The sequence below is a fragment of the Ovis canadensis genome, chromosome 7 (genome assembly GCF_042477335.2).
Source record: "Ovis canadensis isolate MfBH-ARS-UI-01 breed Bighorn chromosome 7, ARS-UI_OviCan_v2, whole genome shotgun sequence".
NCBI lineage: Eukaryota > Metazoa > Chordata > Mammalia > Artiodactyla > Bovidae > Ovis > Ovis canadensis.
The window spans coordinates 47,551,091-47,574,683 of NC_091251.1; the positions used below are offsets into that span (position 1 = coordinate 47,551,091).

The 23,593-nt window shown below is 38.0% G+C and overlaps 1 protein-coding gene across 14 annotated transcripts in view; it reads left to right on the forward strand.

Annotated features, from left to right (window-relative positions):
* MGA (MAX dimerization protein MGA) overlaps window positions 1–23,593 on the forward strand; it is a 148,901-nt gene that overhangs the window by 76,998 nt on the left and 48,310 nt on the right. For all 14 annotated transcript variants that reach the window (XR_011258446.1, XR_011258447.1, XR_011258448.1 and 11 more), the window contains exons 3-9: window positions 3,297–4,239; window positions 5,010–5,088; window positions 5,208–5,303; window positions 15,521–15,652; window positions 15,865–15,969; window positions 16,934–17,604; window positions 21,366–21,711. Coding sequence is in view for 10 of the 14 variants with exons in the window: in XM_069597865.1 (XP_069453966.1) it covers window positions 3,297–4,239; window positions 5,010–5,088; window positions 5,208–5,303; window positions 15,521–15,652; window positions 15,865–15,969; window positions 16,934–17,604; window positions 21,366–21,711 (2,372 nt within the window). In the remaining 4 variants the exon portion in view is untranslated. The remainder of the gene's footprint in view (window positions 1–3,296; window positions 4,240–5,009; window positions 5,089–5,207; window positions 5,304–15,520; window positions 15,653–15,864; window positions 15,970–16,933; window positions 17,605–21,365; window positions 21,712–23,593) is intronic.

Below are 23,593 nucleotides of genomic sequence, written 5' to 3' on the forward strand. Positions count from 1 at the left end.
AGAACTTCCTTTAGTATTTTTTTTAAACTTGGTTTAAAAAAAAAAGAAGATGTAATTCACTGCTATATAATTCACCCTTTAAAAGGGTTAAGTTCAGTGACTTTTATATATTTGCAAAATTGTATAGCCATGACTAGAGTCATTGTAAGAACATTTCATCACAGCAAAGAAAGAAACCCTGTGTCCTTGACTGACCACTCCCCATTTTTCTTCATCTGCTGTTCCACCCCACCCAACCATTTGCAGCCACCAGTCTCTCTTTTGCCCATGTGAATTATATAAGATCAGCTTGTCTATTTTACAAAAATCCCAGGTGGAGTGTTGATAGGGATTGTGTTGAATCTGCATTTCACTTTTGGGGAGTATTGCTGTCTCACCAATACTAGGTTGTCTAAGTATGTAACTGTGGAGTATTTATCCTTTTTTTAAAGGCTGGCTTTAATTCTGTTTTTTTCCCCCAACAGTTTTGTAGTTTTCTGTATACGAGTCTTACAGTGCTTTGGTTCAGTTTATTAAGTAGTTTATTCTTGTTGCTCTATTGTAAATAGGGTTGTCTTCTCAGTTTCATTTTTGATGTTTGTTCCTAGTGTGTAGAAATACAATTATTTTGGCGTGTGTTGATCTTGGATCCTGTGATCTTGTCAAACTCGTTTATTCCCTTAGTTGTGTGTGTGTGTGTGTGTGTATTTATTAGGATTTTCTGTTTTATATCCAGAGTTTAGTATCTGTGGGGAGTTCTGGAACCAGTCTTCCTGAGATACTGGGTGTGACTGTGTACAAGATCATGTCATCCACAAATAGAGGTTTTTTTTTAACTTCTTTTTCAGTTTGGATGTCTTTTATTTCTTTTTCTTGCCTGATTGCCCTGGCAGAACCTTTACTATGGTGGTGGTGCTTGAGTTGCTAAGTTGTGTCCTACTCTTGTGACCCCGTGGACTCACCAGGCTGTAACTCACTCCTCTGTCCATGGTATTTCCCAGACAAGAATACTGGAGTGGGGTGCCGGGTGCCATTCCCTTCTCCAGGGGATCTTTCAGACCCAGGGATTGAAACCAGGTCTCCTGCATTGCAGGTGGATTCTTTACCGTTGAGCCACCAGGAAAGCCTGAACCTCTAGTATAAAATTACATAATTAGAAGTGGTGAAAACTAATATCCTTGTGTTGTTTTGGTCTAAGGAGGTAGTATTTTTTGTGACGTGTGAATCCTTCCAGATGTCTGAAAATGGCTTTAGCTTTGAAGGCGTCTTTTAAACCTGCAACATTGCATCGATCCTTTAAATGCTTTACGATGGGTGTCATCCCCTTGTCTTCTGTTTTACATGGTTTCCCACAAGTAGTCAGTCTGCTGTTACCATCCTTTTTCTTCTGGTCTGTTCTTTTTTCCTTCCCTGCTTGTAAGGTTTTTCTCTTCATCTTTTTTCAGCTGCCTGATCTTTATGTGCCTAGGTATGACTTTTTTCTTTGATGTTGCTGAGCTTCTTGGATCTGTGGGTGAAAATCTTTCCCTTTGGGAATACTTTTGTTCAGTTTCTCTTCAAATGTTTCTCCTTTCTTTCTCCTGCCATTTTGGAAGTGCTGCTACCAATATGTTAGATCATCAGATGTGTTCCACAGCTCTCTGACACATTTTGCTTTTTTCTCTATCCTTCAGTTTAGATCCCTGAGCCATGGACCAGAAAAATTGTCTTCATGAAACAGGTCCCTGGTGCCAAAAAGGTTGGGGACCACAAGTCAAGATGATTTACTTTAATAAATTTCCGCTCACTTCAGTTTCTGAATGATTTACTTTAATAATTTTAGCTCGCCTCAGTTTTAAGGGTAGGATCGAGCTCTTCTTTCAGATAGGGCCCTGGAATCTTAAGCGCTGTGACACTAAGTTTCCATTTTCAGGCCAAGTTTCTGCATCACTGGGAATTCTGCAGAAGTCCGATGGAGGATAATTGATGGTAGCAAGACTTGTTTTCTGTTGAGGGCAGGTTTTGGTTTGCCCATACTCAGGCATTAAAAGTTTGGTTTCTCTGTGTTCCAGCAAAGATTCTTTGCCTATAGCATCCTTTTTCTGTCTACATTTGTACTTCAGCCAATGTAGATGCCATGCAGGGTTGCAAGCACTAGTAGTCTGTGGTCACGTAGAGATGGCTGGTCCCTATCTGGAATTCAGTTGATTTAGACTTACTTTGTACCCAGAGGTATTCAGTGGCTTTAAAGAAAGAATAGAATTTTAAATTTAGTGTTTTGTCACTGTATGTTCTTTGTGAACTTCTATATTCTAACTGGAAGTCCTTTTTTGAAGAATTTTTGAGTGAGGCCAAGACCTCAAGTCGGTTTTTCAAGGGGTACATTGATTTAGTTGTTGCTTTTGTGTGTTTGAGGTAAATGAAAGTTATACAGATAAAGTGACTTTAATTGGGTTAGTGAGTCATGCTAACATGTTCTCAAGGTACATTGGTATAGTTTATATGCTTTCAGTGATGAATTAGGCAAAGTGGGAAACTAGAAAGTTGATTTGAATTTTGATGAATTATAAACACTGAAATCTAGACCGATTATATGTCTTTGCCTTCATCTACCTCCGTTCTACGCTTTGATTTTGGAAGAACGAATGCTGGGTTCTTTACATTGAAAGTGACTTTTTCAATTTTCAATTTGAAAAATCACCTGGCAGCAACTTTGTGACTGCAGTGGGAAAACTAGTAGCTACTACATTTTAAAGTGGTTAAAATGTTATGTTTTATGTTGTATGAATTTTATCTCAATTAAAAAATCAATGAGCTGTTTGAAAGGCCCTTTCTGATGTTTATTTAAATTTTTAATCATAATGGACATTTGTTTGCTTTTATTGGCAGTTGTTTATTAGTCTGTAGATTTCGAGTTTGATTTTGTATCAGTGCCAGCTAACTTTCAAAATTGAATTCATTTGAAGAATAGTTAGGTTTGATCTTAGCCAAAAGGCTGAGAAGCGATGAAGAATACTATTAGAAAAATAACTGTTACAACATATCTTGCTTTTTGATTTAGTCATGAGAGTTACTTGTTAAAACTTTACCCTTTGTTTTATAAATTTTTCATGAGAAATTGATGGAATATGTAAAAGTGTGATGTTGGTAAACCATTGAGAAGCTTGTTATGTTATACAGAGTGCTTTTTTTTTTTTTTTTTTTTTTTAATGAATGGCTCTTGAAATCTGATGTGATTTTACTTGGTTTTCAACCATCTCTTTTTCTACCTTTCCCTTCTTGAGTCTTATTTATGGATAATTCTGTCCTTTTTAACCCTCCCTACCCTCTCTCTCCAGCCTTGGCAACAGTTTTGAAGATGGCTCCCATGTAACGTCACCATTAAGCCCAAATGAAAACTTCAATGTTGTCATTAAAGAAGAGCCTTTGGATGATTATGAATATGAACTTGGTGAGTGCCCAGAAGGGGTCACTGTGAAACAGGAAGAGACAGATGAGGAAACAGATGTATACTCAAACAGTGATGATGATCCTATACTAGAGAAACAGTTGAAAAGGCACAATAAAGCTGATAACCTAGAAGCTGACCATCCATCTTCTAAATGGCAACCAAATAGCCCATCAGGTGTTGCTAAAGCGAAAATGTTCAAATTAGATGCTGGAAAGATGCCAGTAGTCTATCTGGAGCCCTGTGCTGTCACCAAAAGCACAGTGAAGGTTTCTGAGCTCCCTGACAACATGCTTTGCACATCTCGGAAGGATAGATCTTCTCTGTTGACAGAATTAGACTATTTGCCTGCGTACATTGAAAATTCTAATGAGACTGGCTTCTGCTTAGGCAGAGAATCAGAAAATGATCTTGGAAGACATTCACCAGATATCAGAGTAGTACAAAAATATCCCTCACTTAAAGAAGCTCAGTGGAAATACCCTGATATATCTGACATTGTTAACACAGAAAAACTACTTGATGGTTCAAAGAGTTCAGTTGAGGACTCATTTTTAGGAAAAGAGGACTTGGGCAGAAAGAAAACTATGCTTAAGATTTCAGCGGCTCCTAGGACTGTGAATGCTAATCAGAATGCCCCTCCAAATGTCCCTGGAAAAAGAGGAAGGCCACGAAAACTGAAACTGTCTAAGGCAGGGCGGCCGCCTAAAAACACAGGAAGATCTTTAACTTCTACGAAGAACACTCCTACAGGCCCTGGGAGTACCTTTCCAGATGTGAAACCTGACCTGGAAGATGTAGATGGTGTTCTCTTTGTTTCCTTTGAATCAAAGGTAAGATTGTCATTTTCAGCTTTCTTTCTAAGGCCAAATAATCACCATTGAATTGTATACTAGCTGCTAGTTATCTTAGAATGTAGTTACTGTGAATGCATCCATTATATGAGGTTGTGTGCATGGGAAGGGGAGTATCTGAAATATTGGGTTAGCAGTATTAACCCAACGCTTCAACTAGATTATTTTTCTTTTAGATTTTTAGAGAAACCTAGTCTTTGTAAATTGACTACACAGAGGTTGAATTCTCTCTGCCTGTTCTTTTCCTCCCTCTTTGTTAATTGCTGAGTTATCTATCTTAATTAAACAGGGGCTTCCCAGGTGGAGATAGTGGTAAAGAACCTATCTGCCGATGCAGGAGACATAAGAGACGTAGGTTCGATCCTTTGGTTGGGAAGATCCTCTGGAGGAGGTCATGGCAACTCATTCCAGTGTTCTTGCCTGGAGAATCCCATGGACAGAGGAACCTGGCGGGCTACAGCCATGGGGTCACAAAGAGTCGGACACAGTTGGAGCAATTTAGCATGCACGCAGAAGAAATCAGTATACAAATTGCAATAAATGGGCATAAATACAGTTCTAAGTCAGGTAGCTGAGTGTATTATATTTAAATTTTTTGCTTTCTCCCCACTATTAAAGTGATGTTAATCTAGAACATTTAGAAAATAGTGAAAAGTATCAACATGGAAAAAATGCCCCTGGTTTACTTTTAAATCCTTAGAACTGACATGAACCACTTTTTTTCTTTCCTTTTTTCTTTTTAAATACAGGAAGCTCTAGATATTCATGCAGTTGATGGAACAAGTGAAGAATCTTGTAGTCTTCAGGCATCAGCTGCAAATGACCCAGGTATTATATAATAGTAAAAAAAAGAGAGAGATGGAGGATTTGGTTCTAGAAGTGAAAGAAGCAATGTGTAGTCTGCTGTAGTATATAGCAGCTTATTTTTATCATTGTTTTCTGAGTAGGTTGCAGAGCAAGAATTTCCCAGTTGGAAAAGGAACTGATAGAAGATTTGAAGGCCTTGCGGCACAAGCAGGTCATACATCCTGGTCTTCAAGAAGGTATAATTCTCTGAAAACTATGCAAGCCTTGTTTTTTTTTGTTGTTGTTGTTCTTTTTTCTTCTTGCCCTCTCTTTTTTCTCTCTTCCCTTTGTTCCTTCCCCAAATCTTTTCTGTTTTCCTCCTTTCCTCTTTCTTTTGATTTAATTTATTTTAGCCCTTCTCTCAGCTTGCATTTTTTTGTTGTTCTCTCTGTTCATGATTCTTTCCCTTAACTAAAAAGCATGCCTAGGTCTTTTGTATCCTAAGAGAAACCTTTTCAGACTCAGAGGATATTGTTCTATCATTGGTGAAGCATAATATATTATGCATTAAAAATGTATCATGGTAAGAAAGTGGTGTTTTTCTTTCTTATAAAGCAATTTTGGTTGCTTTTGTTTCTGGGGTTTTTTGAAGGTTCCTTTGTTTTGTTTTTGGAGGGGAAGACCCTACTTTTTTTATGTACTTGGTAATATATTTAGCTGTGTAAAGAGAATACTTATTTCTTATACGTGACTGTAAACATTTTATATATTTCTTATATTGCTTGGAGTGTAGTTTAAAATTTTCATCATTACCTATTTTGTTGAAATAATTTATCTTGGCCCTGCTTAAATGGTTTAATCCTTTTTTAAAGAATAGCACAATTTACCATACCTATGCCATTATAATTAACTACTGACTTTCCTCCCTGTTTGCACTGTAAACAGAAGGACTGTAAACCATGCCTCAACTTTTAGTTTTCTCGTATCTTTTAGGTATGCTTCTTGGAGTAGTTTGAGTTTTGACAGTCAATTTTCAAAGGACTGTCTAGGCTGATTCACATTGTATAGTACATCATTTATATGAAAGTCTAAGCATTATATACCAGCAGAACATTGATTTATAAACAGCCATTCAGTTTCTAAATTCAGTGGTAATGTTTGAACTTTTTGATTTAATGTGAGACTGTGTGACAGTATGGTGTTAAAGTATGTAAATTTCAATCCAAGTAATTAGGACTGGATACAGTGGATTGTAATGGAAAATCAGTCATGTCATATTAGTCTTGCTGGTAATAATGTTTGCTGTCCTTTATTGTTTGGTTTCATTTCTGCTATTTTATTTAAATAATATTCTCTTCTTATCAGTTAACTTTTCGTTTTCCCCTCACTCCTGCATTTTTTTAAGTACTCTTTATAACATTGACATTGTGTTCTTTCAGCCTAATCACCACATTTATTTTATTGTCTTAGTTCTAGAGTTAAATATATTTAGTGCTCCCTGCTGATCTTTTTGCTCTGTTTGTTAATTTTTTTGGCTAAGGTTTGAGTTTTTTCCTTTCCTTATAGGCATTTTAGTGAAATCTTTGATTTTTTTTCCCTTTGTGTAATGGGCCTTCAAAGTCAAATGCTTGTGGGAACTAAGCTGGTAACATAGAGTGAAATTAGCCTGAATTTGTGGGTGGGGTTGGACGCGAGTCACCTGGAGTATAGGTTCTTTTTCTAAAGGGTCATCCACATCAGTTCAGTTCAGTTCAGTTGCTCAGTTGTGTCCGACTCTTTGCGACCCCATGAACCGCAGCATGTCAGGCTTCCCTGTCCATCACCAACTTCTGGAGTCCACCTAAACCCATGTCCATTGAGTCAGTGATGCCATCCGACCATCTCATCCTTTCTCGTCCCTTTCTCCTCCTGCCCTCAATCTTTCCCAGCATCAGAGTCTTTTCCAGTGAGTCAGCTCTTTGCATGAAGTGGCCAAAGTATTGGAGTCTCAGCTTCAACATCAGTCCTTCCAGTGAACACCCAGGACTGATCTCCTTTAGGATGGACTGGTTGGATCTCCTTGCAGTCCAGGGGACTCTCAAGAGTCTCCTCCACATCAGTGAATTGTCAAATAGGAATGTAGGCCCATTATTTTCAGAAATTCCCATTGTGGTGTAGAAGATAAAGTAAGTATTTTTATGTAAAACCTATCCGTTGTAAGTGGTGGCTGCTGATACAGTTTTTTTGGACAGAAAAGTGTGAGGCATCAGCTTTCACTTACTACACAAATTATACATTTAGTGTTCAAGTTTGTACTTAATCCTCACATTGTTAAGGTTAATTCAACTACATTCTTATATAGTTTTACAGTTAAATCTATAATCCATGTGTACTTTCTAAAATCCACGAGGCACTTTCCATAAGGTATGAGATAGAATTACAGTTTGGAGGTTTTCCTCTATTTTATTTTGGCAGATGTCTCCCCCCCAAATATTAAAGTAATTAAGTTAATTTGACTGAATGTTTATAGTAACTTATGGTGCCAACTAAGTATCTGCAGACAGTGAAAATACTTGTCTAGATTCCTTTCTAAGAATTGATGCTTGAAGTAATTTATTAAATTTATTACATTTCAGTTCAGTAATGTCATGTTTCTTTGCCTTTCTGTTAACTGTAGCGTTTCCTTATTTTTTTGGAAAATGAGCACTTATAAATCTAGAAAGCTTTTGAGCTGGGAAAAAAACTTGAAAAACTTTGTGAACCTCCTTTGTAATTGTGGAAGAAATGTTGATTTAAGCCTGAGAAAATGTTTTTATTGTTGTTGTTTGTAGTTTTGTTGCTAAAATAAGATTCTTAATTTTGTTTTCCATAGTGTGATATTTTTGTCTTCCATACTTTCCTTTGCTGCTTCCAAATTGGTTTATTTTCTAAGCCCATCATCCTGAAATCACATTTTTTTGATCTTTAAAGGTATTTTTATAAAAGCACTTTCTACTTCATTGCTACCAAGTAAATTAATTCTATGTCAGATTTGCAGAAATATTGGAACCATAGTACAGAGTTCCCATATACTCAACATCCAGTTTCCCCTGTAGTTAACATCTAATTTTAGCACAGTACATTTGTTACAATTAGAGAACCTGCTGATATACTATTATTTACTAAAGTGCATACTTTATTCAGATTTCCTTAGTTAATTTTTTATGTTTCAAGCTATCACCTAGGAAAATGTCATAGTACTGCATCTAGTAGTCATGTCTCAGGATCCTGTTGGCTGGGATGGTTTCTCAGAATGTTTTGTTTCTAATTATTTTGACAGTTTTGAGGACTACTGGTCAGGTTGTTTGATATTTTTCTCATGGTTCACCTGAGGCCATATGTTTATAGGAAGAAGACCACAAAGGTAAAGTGCCATTCTCATCTTCCCATATCAAGGATACATATTATCAACATGATTTGTCACTGACATTTTTATGCTGTACTCTTTGGAAGGAAGTCACTGTGTAGTCCACAGTGGTAAGGTATGCTTAATGAGTGGTAAGGTAATGCTTCTCTTTCTTGAGGATGGAGTATCTGCATAAATTACTTGGAATTTTTCTACAGCCAGAGATTTCTTTCTCCCTCATTTTTATTCAGTCTTTTATATCAGTATGAACTCCTGTCAGTTTTAATGTTAAATTCCTTAAATGGTGGTATTCCCAGGGCCCTCACTCTTTTCTTTTTAGTTACTTAAAAAATCTCTGAATGTAGTGTTAAATCAGTGGTTAGGTAGAGTTTTTCTTTTATATATCTATATCTTCTTTTCTATTCTGTGTTCAGTAGTTATACAGGTTTTTCTTTGAAGTGTATTTTTGTGGATACCTCCTATTTAAGTGCATTTAGCTAGATGCACACTTTTTTTTTTTTTTTTTTGCTACAGTTTATCATCTTAGGTGATTCTGCCTTGAACCTACAGGGTTATCGGTTTTTGTTTCTTTCTTTATGAGTCTTTTTTTTAATGGTGTGATAATGTGTTCTTAAGAAGTTGGTCCTAATATGATGAAAAGGCAGAAGCATTTAGGGGTATGATTTAAACCATCATATGCAAAGGGTTTTATGCTTTTAGGGGGATATGCTAAGAATTATTTAACTTATTTTTGCAAGCTGAAGTTATTCTCATTCATATGGAACCAACTAAGTCTGAGTCTTATGGCAAATAAGTCTTCATGGCAAATAGATGGAGAAACAATGGAAACAGTGAGAGACTTTATTCTTTTGGGCTCCAAAATCACTTACTGCAGATGGTGTCTGCAGCCATGAAATCAAAAGATGCTTGCACCTTGGAAGAAAGCTATGACCAACCTAGACAGCATATTAAAAAACGGAGACATTATTTTGCCAACAGAGGTCTATCTAGTCAAAGCTGTGGTTTTTCCAGTAGTCATGTATGGTTGTGAGAGTTGGACTGTAAAGAAAGCTGAGTGCCAAAGAATTGATGCTTTTGAACTGTGGTATTGGAGAAGACTTTCTGAGAGTCCCCTGGACTGCAAGGAGATCCCACCTGTCCATCCTAAAGGAAATCAGTCCTGAATATTCATTGAAAGGACGGATGCTGAAGCTACAATCCTTTGGCCACTTGATGCGAAGAACTGACTCATTTGAAGAGACCCTGATGCTGGGAAAGATTGAAGGTGGGAGAAGGGGGCGACAGAGGATGAGATAGTTGGATGGCATCACCGACTCAATGGACATGAGTTTGAGTAAACTCTGGGAGTTGGTGATGGACAGAGAGGACTGTCGTGCTGCAGTCCATGGGGTCCCAAAGAGTTGGACACAACTGAAAGACTGAGTGACATTGTACAGGAGGAGACAGGGATCGAGACCATCCCCATGGAAGTGAAATGCAAAAAAGCAAAATGGTTGTCTGGGGAGGCCTTATAAATAGCTGTGAAAAGGAGAGAAGCGAAAAGCAAAGGAGAAAAAGAAAGATATAAGCATCTGAATGCAGAGTTCCAAAGAATAGCAAGAAGAGATAGCAAAGCCTTCCTTCGTGATCAGTGCAAAGAAATAGAGGAAAAGAACAAAATGGGAAAGACTAGAGATCTCTTCAAGAAAATTAGAGATACCAAGGGAACATTTCATGCAAAGATGGGCTCAATAAAGGACAGAAATGGTATGGACCTCACAGAAGCAGAAGATATTAAGAAGAGGTGGCAAGAATACACAGAAGAACTGTACAAAAAAGATCTTCATGACCAAGATAATCATGATGGTGTGATCACTCACCTAGAGCCAGACATCTTGGAATGTGAAGTCAAGTGGGCCTTAGAAAGCATTATTACAAACAAAGCTAGTGGAGGTGATGGAATTCCAGTTGAGCTATTTCAAACTCCTGAAAGATGATGCTGTGAAAGTGCCGCACTCAATATGCCAGCAAATTTGGAAAACTCAGCAGTGGCCACAGGACTGGAAAAGGTCAGTTTTCATTCCAATCCCAAAAAAAGGCAATGCCAAAGAATGCTCAAACTACCGCACAATTGCACTCATCTCACATGCTAGTAAAGTAATGCTCAAAATTCTCCAAGCCAGGCTTCAGCAATACGTGAACCGTGAACTTCCAGATGTTCAAGCTGGTTTTAGAAAAGGTGGGGGAACCAGAGATCAAATTGCCAACATCTGCTGGATCATCGAAAAAGCAAGAGAGTTCCAGCAAAACATCTGTTTAATTCTGAAAGAGATGGGAATACCAGACCACCTGACCTGCCTCTTGAGAAACCTGTATGCAGGTCAGGAAGCAACAGTTAGAACTGGACATAGAACAACACACTGGTTCTAAATAGGAAAAGGAGTACATCAAGGCTGTATATTGTCACCCTGCTTATTTAACTTCTATGCAGAGTACATCATGAGAAACGCTGGGCTGGAAGAAGCACAAGCTGGAATCAAGATTGCCGGGAGAAATATCAATAACCTCAGATATGCAGATGACACCACCCTTATGGCAGAAAGTGAAGAGGAACTAAAAAGCCTCTTGATGAAAGTGAAAGTGGAGAGTGAAAAAGTTGCCTTAAAGCTCAACATTCAGAAAACAAAGATCATGGCATCTGGTCCCATCACTTCATGGGAAATAGATGGGGAAACAGTGGAAACAGGGTCAGACTTTATTTTTCTGGGCTCCAAAATCACTGCAGATAGTGATTGCAGTCATGAAATTAAAAGACACTTATTCCTTGGAAGGAAAGTTATGACCAACCTAGATAGCATATTCAAAAGCAGAGACATTACTTTGCCAACAAAGGTCCGTCTAGTCAAGGCTATGGTTTTTCCAGTGGTCATGTATGATGTGAGAGTTGGACTGTGAAGAAAGCTGAGCGCCAAAGAATTTATGGTTTTGAACTGTGGTGTTGTTGGAGAAGACTCTTGAGAGTCCCTTGGACTGCAAGGAGTTCCAACCAGTCCATTCTAAAGGAGATCAGTCCTGGGTGTTCTTTGGAGGGAATGATGCTAAAGCTGAAACTCCAGTACTTTGGCCTCCTCTTGCGAAGAGTTGACTCATTGGAAGAGGTGACTCATTGGAAAAGACTGATGCTGGAGGGATTGGGGTCAGGAGGAAAAGGGGACAACAGAGGATGAGATGGCTGGATGCGTCACTGACTCGATGGACATGAGTTTGAGTGAACTCCAGGAGATGGTAATGGACAGGGAGGCCAGGCGTGCTGCAGTTCATGGGGTTGCAAAGAGTTGGACATGACTGAGCGACTGAACTGAACTGAGCGACTGAAGTGAACTGAACTTTGTGACCCTATGGACTCAGCACACCAGGGTTCCCCGTCCATCACCAATTCCAGTACTTTGGCTACCTGATGTGAAGAACTGACTCTTTTAAAAAGACCCTGATGCTGGGGAAGATTGAAGGCAGGAGGAGAAAGGGACGACAGAGGATGAAATGGTTGGATGGCATCACCGACAGGATGCACATGAGTTTGAGTAAGCTCTGTGAGGTGGTGCTGGACAAGGAAGCCTGTCGTGCTGCAGTCCATGGGGTTGCAAAGAGTCAGACATGACTGAGCGACTGAACTGAAACTGAAAGTCTGGGTTTCAAGTATTTGTTTCTTGGGGAAGGATTTTCTCTAAGGACAAACATTTCAAGATGTGTAGGTAAGCTAAGTTGGGAATTACTTTGAGCAGTGTCCATGTGCCATTGACCTCTCTACTGTTATGTCTTTAACAAAATTGATAAGTATATTTAAAATTAATTTGATCTTTTTGTTGATATTTTTAGAATCACTTGGTACACCTTTTGGGGGAAGATGGCAGTTCAGAATATTAGCAAATGCAGACAAGAAGATATGTAGGGAAAACTCTGCAAATTTGATTGTCCTGGTCTAGATTTTGCATGTCTACCTACCTATTTGGCTGTATAGATACATTTTTAACAACTTAATTCCTTTCTTTCTGTTTTCTCTGTAGGCTCAAGTAGTTTTTGTCTTTAATAATAATGTTTCTCTTCTCAAAACACTATAGTGTCTGATTTTGTCCTTTGTTTAGGATTCAGTGTCACTTGAATTTCTGCAGTATTTTGCATTCTGCTCCACTCTGGTTCCACCCTGCTGTCCCTCCCCACCTTTCCTAGTTAATTCCTACTTATTCTAATTTAATAAGTAGACTCTCTGTACAGTTTTACCAGGTTTCCTTGGCCTTTTCAAGTATCATTCCATTTGCCTCTCACCGGGTTTATTTACCCTATTGTAACTACTAATGAGTCAGTTGGGAAAATAACACAAAAGCTCCATGAGGTCTGGGAAATGTCTTTGATCTCTGTCCTCATCTGTATTGCAGAGCATTTCAAAGAGGAGGTACAGTTAATTCTTAAAACATAAAACTCAGTGCAATGGATTGAGACTTATTTCCCTGATGAGAAAGCAGAAGCTAAGAGAAATTTAGCCGAAAGTCAGGATTAGTGAACAGTTGTTTTGACCCATATTAACCTACCTGCCAAAGCAGGAGATGGAAGAGACACGGGTTTGACCCCTGGTTTGGGAGGATCCCCTGGAGGCGGGCATGGCAGTCCACTGCAGTATTTTTGCCTGGAAAATCCCATGGACAGAGGAGTGTGGTAGACTACAGTCCACAGGGTCGCAGAGTCGGGCACGACTGACAGTGACAGCACACACACACACGTTTCTCCCTAGTTGATTGAAACATGAGAATACTTTATTGATGTTCATTTTAATCACGTGATTAAAGTAAGCATGATAAAATGATACTTATTTTAAAGAACTAGAATTATAAACTAAAGCCAAATTGCCATCTTTGTTTATTAAGTTTTCTGTGGAGTATATACAAATCAACCTTAAGAGAACTTGAAGCCTGTAACCTGACCAATGTCTTCACCTTGCAGGAAACCAGTACTATGTAAGCTTTTTATTGGAAACCTGTACCTGTGACTTTTAGTAGTTAATACTACAATAGTTGATACCTTGAATTTCTTATTTCAGTTTTGTTCAAATTTAAGTTAAATACTTTCCTGCTCAGTAGTATGAAGCCAGTAATTGCACAAACAAGGAAATCCAAATTAGAAACTTGTCACTAGTAACAGAAAAAATTCAAATTTAAGAACAAAGGATATAGATTTATACCAATAAGATGAAGACAGTTTTAAAAGTCCAGTGATATGAAATGTTGATGAGGATGTGAATCAGCAACGACTCTTAATGCTGTTGGAGAGAGTATAAATGGAGAGTTGATTGGCAGTCTAGTCAACAACTTCCCAACTAGTGCAGAATTGCATGTGGTTATCCATGATTGTGTGACAGGTATGCTCTTGAAACACTTGATCTCAGAGTGGCCAGACAAGACCACGGGAAATTAATAACTGTAATGGTTGCCTCTAGCCATAAGCAACCTTATGTGTATTCCAGTTTGTTATGTAATTACGGTTTTCTTATTTCCCACTCACTCTGCAGGTGAAATAGAATATAAATTTATTAAAGAATATCAGATGATTTACAGAGAGAATCTCCTGAAAGGCAGAGAAACAGACTCTAGGACTATGCGGTCAGGAAAAATGTCCAAATTATATTCCCTAAGAGCCCATACAAGCAGTCTCACAACATTGAACAGTTAATATCATATTCAACATAGTACACTGAACACAGTATACTACAGCTAGGACATTGATTACTTTTACCTCTAAAAGTCCTTAACTTGGCCAAATAGTATCACCCTCATTAACACAATTCTGCGTAGTATTCCTTTGTTTATGGGCCTCTCTTCTAGATTGAAGCCTTTTATGGCTACATCTGTGTTTTAACACCTCTCCGTTGAAAAGGTGGGGGTTATAATGTGGAAAAGTAATAGCTTTTGGAAAGGTTCTCAGAATATTTTGGGCAGCCACATATATGTCAAACAGTATCCAGTAAATTAAAGATGAACATATCCTATTATATAGCAATTCCACTCTTGGGTAAATGCCGTAAGGAAAAGCTCAATGCACTAGAGAAGCTTTCATACATGTTCATGTTTGTGATTGACTTTTTTGTACAAGATGTACAATTACACTGCAGTATTTTTTGTAATAGTTTAAAATAGGAAACAGCTTAATTCTCATCAAGAGGAGAATGGTGAATAAATGAGAGTCATTCATAATCTGGAATAGTGTACAACAGTGAAAATAAATCATGTAGAGATAAACTTGTCAACATAGACAAATCTTTGATGTAAAATGTTAAGAAAAAAAGGTAAAAAGATAGGAAAATAAATGCTTTTCCAATACCTACAGATAAGCCATAATATTTATAGGCTCCATTAACCATAAATATCTTAATAATAACTAAAGTATTAGTAGCCTTCACCAGGCCAGACGCTCATACTGTTGCATGTTTGTATTAGAGGTCCTAGAAAATCTCTGGGTTATAAAGTATTAAAGTACAAAAGGTCTGAAGTCTGCTGTGTTTATGTATTAGTTATCAATTGCTGCTTAACAGATTGCTACAAACCTAGTACCTTAAAACAACACATTTACTGTCTCAGGGTTCTGTGGGTCAGATGTTAGGGCATAGCTTATCTGGGTCCTCCTTTTAGTGTATCACAGGATTGCAATCAAGATATGAGTATTGTCTCCTCATCAGAGGTTTGACTGGGGAGGGATCTGCTTCCAGTTTCCCTCAGGTTGTTGGCAGAATTTTTATCCTTGCAGCTCTAGCAGGATGGATGATACACTCACTCTTATATTATCACATATACATACGTAATCATATACATCCTATCCGTTTTGCCACTGATTAGAAGCAAGTCACAGGGCCCACCAATGTTCAGGATAGAAAGGGGAAGATTTTGTAAATATATAATACCCAGGAAGTGAGGATCATAAGGCCACCTTAAAGTCTGTCTGCCACTTTCAACTTTTATTTCATCATTTCTGGTCTCCACTTATTCTTTATTATACCCCTCCCTCCCCCCTCCACCCCAACCAGAGATTAAAAATACCCAAATATGATTCTTTTTTTTTTTGTAGTGGGCTTAAAATTGAATTCAGTGGATCCAACAATGAGCATTGATCTTAAGTACTTGGGAGTACAGCTACCTTTGGCTCCAGCCACTAGCTTTCCATTCTGGAACCTTACCGGAGCCAACCCTGCCTCTCCTGGTGAGTGCACAGTATTTGTAAAGTCAGACAAGTTTGTGATAAAAATAAAATGCTACCATTGTTAGAGACATTTAGGATACTCTAATTAAATCCTTTATCTAGTGGTGAGTCTTAACTGTGATTTATACATTTTAGATGAAATCTTAGTAAATATTATATTAAATATTGGCTTCCTTGAATTTTGATCGTCTCTTTTACTTTTACTTTTATAGATGCTGGATTTCCCTTTGTTTCTAGGACAGGGAAGACCAATGATTTCACCAAGATCAAGGGGTGGAGGGGAAAGTTTCATAGTGCTTCTGCATCTAGGAATGAAGGTAATCAGCTTTTTAAAAATTTAAAAATACATTCTGAAACATGTGGCCAAAGACTCTTGTTAAAAGTAAACCTTGGTTATTTTTCTTTATCTCTTTCCAGGCTTTAAAATAAACTGAAAATAATTATCTTGCCTTTTTTTGTTCATTTTCTGTGTCCTCTAGTCCCTATCCTGGGTTTTAGTCCCTAACCATGTCAGACTTAAATAATCCTTGCAGCCTTTTCAAACTGCACTTCCATTCTATTCCTACAGTTATAAAAAGCATCATCGTCAAGCATTATTTCAGAACTATGTACTTCAGAGCTGTATAGTGATTTCCAGTAATATTATAGTACTTCAAAATAAACTTCTTAAATCCAATCTGAAATATAAATTTTGATTGTGTGTCTATTGGTCTCCTTTCTTAGTGCTTTTCCTTTCAAACTGCAATTGTTGCAGTTACACTCTTAACTAGATAAATTTATTGTTGGTTCAATATAATTTTTCTCCTCTTTGAACCTTTGTACAGTATTATAATAGTGTAGAGCTTCTAGTGGCTCAGATGGTAAAGCATCTGCCTGCAATGCAGGAGACCTGGGTTCGATCCCTGGGTCAGGAAGATCGCCTGGAGAAGGAAATGGCCACCCACTCCAGTACTCTTGCCTGGAAAATCCCATGGACAGAGAAGCCTGGTAGACTACAGTCCATGGGATCACAAAGAGTCGGACACGACTGAGCGACTTCACTATACACTGTAATAGTGTAATGCTTGTCTCTGTTAAACTTGCTTTTTCTTGTTCCTTAAAAACTAAATTTTGTACTACTGTTTTTGTGCCCTTAACTTTTTCCCTTACTTCTGAGGAGGGACAGTTTGGAAGATCTGGTAGCTTATAAATGAAAGCTCCTGGTCTTTTCAAGTGTATTTTTCTAGAGACATAAATATCTGTCTTACATTTCTTTAAGTATCTGTTTATCTTTATTTCTAGGTGGAAATTCTGAAGGTCCATTGAAAAACCGTTCTGCGTTTTGCAGTGATAAGCTGGATGAATACTTGGAAAATGAAGGCAAGCTGATGGAAACAAGCATGGGTTTCTCTTCTAATGCTCCCACGTCACCTGTGGTATACCAGCTTCCCACCAAGAGTACCAGCTATGTTCGAACACTTGATAGTGTGCTGAAGAAGCAGTCTACCATTTCCCCTTCTACCTCTTACTCTTTGAAACCTCATTCTGTACCCTCTGTCTCTCGAAAGGCAAAGTCTCAAAACAAACAGGCAACTTTCAGTGGCCGAACTAAATCATCTTATAAATCCATTTTACCATACCCTGTTTCCCCAAAGCAGAAACACACTCATATGATTCCAGGAGATAAGATTACCAAGAATTCTTCAGGCACCACCTCAGAAAACCGGGTGAATAACTTGATTGTGCCAACTTTAGATGAAAATACATTTCCAAAGCAAATTAGTTTGCGGCAGGCACACCAGCAGCAGCAGCAACAGCAACAACAGCAACAGGGATCTCGCCCTCCAGGCTTGTCTAAATCTCAAGTGAAGCTAATGGATCTGGAAGACTGTGCACTTTGGGAAGGAAAACCAAGGACCTATATCACTGAAGAGCGAGCAGATGTATCCTTAACAACTCTGCTTACGGCTCAAGTAGGTACCTTTTGTTTTCCAAAAGCATATTATCTTGTCAAGAAAGAATTAGGTCGTTAGGAGAAATGGGAATGGGGCTTTTCGGCAGGAGGATGGGGTGTTCAGTTACCTTAGTGACAGCTAAGGAAATGTCTTCCACATTTGTTATCAACTAGACACCAGTACTCTTGCCTGGAAAATTCCATGGATGGAGGTGCCTGGTAGGCTGCAGTCCATGGGGTCGCCAAGAGTCGGACACGACTGAGCGACTTCACTTTCACTTTTCACTTTCATGCACTGGAGAAGGAAATGGCAACCCACTCCAGTGTTCTTGCCTGGAGAATCCCAGGAACAGCGGAGCCTGGTGGGCTGCCGTCTATGGGGTCGTACCGAGTTGGACACGACTGAAGCGAAGCAGCAGTAGACACCAAGTGTGGATTCCTCCTGCCAGCAGAGGGAGACTGTACAATTGTGTGTTTGAATTGTCCCTCTCTTTTATAAAGGCAGTTAACTATTCTGAACATTTCTAATTTCATTCTCCAGCATGTGGGCAAGTACAGTTACTGGGCTTGTTAAAACAGCTTTGAAAACTCTGCTTAGAAGGTATTACATCCCAGAAAATGCCCCAAATTCTCACCTACAGAGAAAATAGTTTTGTCTTTTATGAAATTATATATTAAGAAATTTTCATTAACTGTTGATTCACCTATGGTAACATAGGTGAATGGTATGTTACAGCCTTGGTGCATGTGAAATGATATAGCAGCATGTGGATAAGTTTTCTGTTATGAAATTTCTGTAGTTTACCTTGCATATTTTAGATTCTGTGACTAAATTCTAGAGCTGAAGATCATCAGATATTGGGGCTAAATATAAATTTTATCTTTTATAATCAATCATTCCTAAAGACTTCAGTTCAGTTCAGTTGCTCAGTCATGTCTTGACTCTTTGCAACCCCATGAACTACAGCACACCAGGCTTCCCTGTCCATCACCAACTTCTGGAGTCCACCCAAACCCATGTCCATTGAGTCGGTGATGGCATCCGACCATCTCATCCTCTGTCGTCCCTTTCTTCTCCTGCCCTCAATCTTTCCCAGCATCAGGGTCTTTTTCAATGAGTCAGCTCTTTGCATGAGGTGGCCAAAGTATTGGAGTTTCAGCTTCAACATCAGTCCTTCCAATGAACATTCAGGACTGATCTCCTTTAGGATGGACTGGTTGGATCTCCTTGCAGTCCAAGGGACTCTTGAGTCTTCTCCAACATCACAGTTCAAAAGCATCAGTTTTTCTGTGCTCAGCTTTCTTCATAGTCCAACTCTCACATCCATACATGACCACTGGAAAAACCATAGCCTTGACTAGACGGACCTTTGTTAGCAAAATAATGTCTCTGCTTTTTAATATGCTATCTAGGTTAGTCATAACTTTCCTTCCAAGGAGTAAGCGTCTTTTAATTTCATGGCTGCAGTCACCATTTGCAGTGATTTTGGAGCCCCAAAAAATAAAAGTCAGCTGTTCCACTGTTTCCACTGTTTCCCCATCTATTTGCCATGAAGTGATGGGACCAGATGCCATGATTTTCGTTTTCTGAATGTGAGCTTTAAGACAACTTTTTCACTCTCCACTTTCACTTTCATCAAGAGGCTGTTTAGTTCCTCTTCACTTTCTGCCATAAGGGTGGTGTCATCTGCATATCTGAAGTTATTGATATTTCTCCCGGCAATCTTGATTCCAGCTTGTGCTTCCTCCAGCCCTGTGTTTATGATGTACTCTGCATATAAGTTAAATAAGCAGGGTGACAATATACAGCCTTGACGTACTCCTTTTCCTATTTGGAACCAGTGTATTGTTCCATGTCCGCTTCCTGACCTGCATACAGATTTCTCAAGAGGCAGGTCAGGTGGTCTGGTATTCCATCTCTTTCAGAATTTTCCACAGTTTATTGTGATCCACACAGTCAAAGGCTTTGGGATAGTCAATAAAGCAGAAATAGATGTTTTTCTGAAACTCTCGCTTTTTTGATGATCCAGCGGATGTTAGCAATTTGATCTCTGGTTCCTCTGCCTTTTCTAAAAGCAGCTTGAACATCAGGAAGTTCACGGTTCACATATTGCTGAAGCCTGGCTTGGAGAATTTTAAGCATCACTTTACTAGCATGTGAGATGAGTGCAATTGTGCAGTAGTTGGAGCATTCTTTGGCATTGCCTCTCTTTGGGATTGGAATAAAAACTGACCTTTTCCAGTCCTGTGGCCACTGCTGAGTTTTCCAAATTTGCTGGCATATTGAGTGCAGCCCGTTCACAGCATCATCTTTCAGGATTTGAAATAGCTCAAGTGGAATTCCATCACCTCCACTAGCTTTGTTCGTAGTAATGCTTTCTAAGGCCCACTTGACTTCACATTCCAAGATGTCTGGCTCTAGGTGAGTGATCACACCATTGTGATTATCTTGGTTGTGAAGATCTTTTTTGTACAATTCTTCTGTGTATTCTTGCCACCTCTTAATGTCTTCTGCTTCTATGAGGTCCATACCGTTTCTGTCCTTTATTGAGCCCATCTTTGCATGAAATGTTCCCTTGGTATCTCTAATTTTCTTTAAGAGATCTCTAGTCTTTCTCATTCTGTTGTTTTCCTCTATTTCTTGCAATGATTGCTGAGAAAGGCTTTCTTATCTCTCCTTGCTATTCTCTGGAACTCCACATTCAGATGCTTATATATTTCCTTTTCTTCTTTGCTTTTCCCTTCCCGTCTTTTCACAGCTATTTGTAAGGCCTCCTCAGAGAGCCATTTTGCTTTTTTTCATTTCTTTTTCTTGGGGATGATCTTGATTCCTGTCTCCTGTACAATGTCATGAACCTCCGTCCATAGTTCATCAGGCACTCCATCAGATCTAGCCCCTTATCTATTTCTCACTTCCACTGTATAGTCATAAGGGCTTTGATTTAGGTCATAGCTGAATGGTCTAGTGGTTTTCTCCACTTTCTTCAATTTAATTCTGAATTTGGCAAAAAGAAATTCATAATCTGAGCCACAGTCAGCTCCTGGTCTTGTTTTTGCTGACTGTATTGAGCTTCTCCGTCTTTGGCTACAAAGAATAGATAATCAATCTGATTTTAGTTACGCATGTATTATTCTATTCTCCGTTTATTAATTACCATTGAGCAAGGGTCAGTAAACAATTTCTGTAAAGGGGTAGATAGTAAATACTTTTGGCTTTGTAGGCCTTACAGTCTCTGTTGCAGTTTCTCAACTCTGCTATCGTAATGCCATAGATGTTATATAAATGAGTGGACCCGGCTGTGTTCCAGTGAAACTTTACCTAGGAAGCAGACTGAATCTGGCCCCTGGGCTTTAAGTTGGTCAACCCCTGCTCTATAGCATTATGTGTGATGTCTATTGAGAATAAATTCATCGTTGTTGATATTTTGGCTCATAATTAATTAAAATACTGGAGAAGGGAATGGCAATCTACTCTAGTATCTTGCCTGGAGAATCCCATGGACAGAGGAGCCTGGCAGTCCATGGGATCGCAGAGTCGGACCTGACTGAGTGACTAACGCTAACAGTAATTAAAATATCTGTTCTCTTATCTGTGCTATGCGTTTTAGAATGGGAGATAGCTCAGACTTCTGGTTTTATTCCTACTTTGTCTTTTGAATCTGCACTAATCTTTTACTGTTTGTACTGAGTGCTCAGAATAGAATGCGACAGACGAGTATATGATCGTAACTTGTTAGGGGATGATTTAGTAGATTTATAATTTTCTACTCTTAATTTTAGGCGTCTCTCAAAACTAAACCCATCCACACGATCATAAGGAAACGAGCCCCTCCATGTAACAATGACTTCTGTCGGTTGGGGTGTGTGTGTTCAAGTCTAGCTTTGGAGAAGCGCCAGCCTGCTCACTGCCGCCGACCAGACTGCATGTTTGGCTGCACCTGTTTGAAAAGAAAAGTTGTACTTGTTAAAGGGGGATCCAAAACTAAGCATTTCCAGAAGAAGAGTGCTCATCGTGATCCAGTATTTTATGATAATTTGGGAGAGGAGCAAAAAGAAGAAGAAGAGGGAGTCAAAGAAGAGGAAGAACAATTGAAAGAGAAAAAGAAGAGAAAGAAACTAGAGTACAGTGAGTATCAATTAAGAATTAAGACAGTACAGGTTTTTTTTTTTTTTCAAATAGAATGATTATTTGAAAATATCTCAGATATAAATTGCTTTAATCTTCTTAATCAGTGATCTCATAAGGATTTAATTATTCTTAAAATGCTCTTTGTATATGGCATGTGTGACGTACACAGACCTGCACTCATATGCTTTTTTTAAATTGGAATTTTCTCTTGAAGATAGCTCTTCCATGTTAAATTCGAATCTTCTCTCAATTTCATTTTTTCTTTTTATACTGTATCTTTTTGTTTTGTTTACATAGATTGACTAATTTCACCACGTAATTAGAGAGTTTCTTGCTTCTTAGTTTATTGGTAGATTCTTTAGTGTTTGAGTCACCAGGGAAACCCTTAGTTTAGTAGAGGGTTAATATTCCATTTTTGGCAGTTTATGTTTACATTTGCTATTATTTGCCATTTACTTTCTTCAGTCAGATTGGATGATTAATATTTTGATATATATTCTTCCAGTATTTTCTGTTCATCTACATGTGTGCATATGTATTTTTTATAGAAATGAAACTTCTATATATATATAGTAACTTTTATAACTTTCTTATCATAAAATCATATTCTGCTTTCTATATTAACAATTGCAGCTCTATAATTTTAGTTTTAATAGCTTTGTATTATTACAGTTCTTTTGGTTGGATATTTAGCTTTTCTGGGCTTTCAAATAGTATGGTGATGAACATTCATGTTCAGTACAGGCTATGAAAAGTGGAATTGCTGTGACAGTGAGGATTTTTAGACATTTTAAAATGTTGCTACGATTGTACCAACTATACAATTACCACTAGTTGGATAGTGCCAGTTCTATATTCTTGTTAGATATTAAAACTGATAGGCAGAAACTGATGTCTTTTCTTAAATTTATATTTCTATAGTGATAGGTTTATTGAACACGTCATAAACTGTAAATGGCTTTTTCAAATTCTTTGCTAACTTTTATTGGAGTGGCTTTGTATTTTTCCTGTATATTTCCAAGAGCTTTATTTTTTCCAGGTTGTAATTTACATTTTAATTTTCTTCAGAGTTCTTCCCATCTCCCTTAGGGGAAGGAAAATCTGAGATTACATGGTTAAGTCTAGTAGTCTCTTTTTTTTATGATTTTGGTTCTTTGGAATCTTACTTAGAAAGTCTTTCTCTATCCTCAAGATTTAAAAAAATTAGATTAATAAATGGTCTTAAAAATTAAATTGTTAATATATCTGGAATTTATATGAGATTTGGAGTAGGGCATCATTTCTCTCTCAGATGGCTAGCCAGTTGTACTATTACTTGTTGAGAATAAGTATTTTACGTATTGGTTTAAAATGTCATCTGTGATACAGGAAATGAAAATATACCAGTGTTTGGGTCTGTTTTTAGTTTCTGCTGTTTATTTTGTGACCAGTGTCAGGCTGTTCTAATTGCTATTTCAGTATTCAAATAAGGTACTCTACCTTCATGAACTTCTTGTAAATAAGATTTTAAAAGTTTAGAATGAAATATAATACAAAGTTATTAATTTAGTTTTTCCCATATCTCCTTGTTGAGTTTACCCCCATCTTGCACTTAACAGCAATACTTTTCCATTTCAAAGCAATGGAAGTAAGTTACAAAAACAGCAGCAGGAGGAATACTGTATATCTGTTAAGTTTATTACTTTGTTTTCTTGGTAGAGACTTTACCCTGTATCTAAATTAGAATTGAACTCCAGAAGCCAGCCAATAATTGAAGTATATTTTGGTTTTCTCACTGGGATAGTCCTTAATAAAAGACATTGTCTACTACGTTCTAGGAGCAATGGGGAAAGGAGGGAAGATATTTTTGTAATGATTGCTCTGTAAAAGGAGTAGAAAT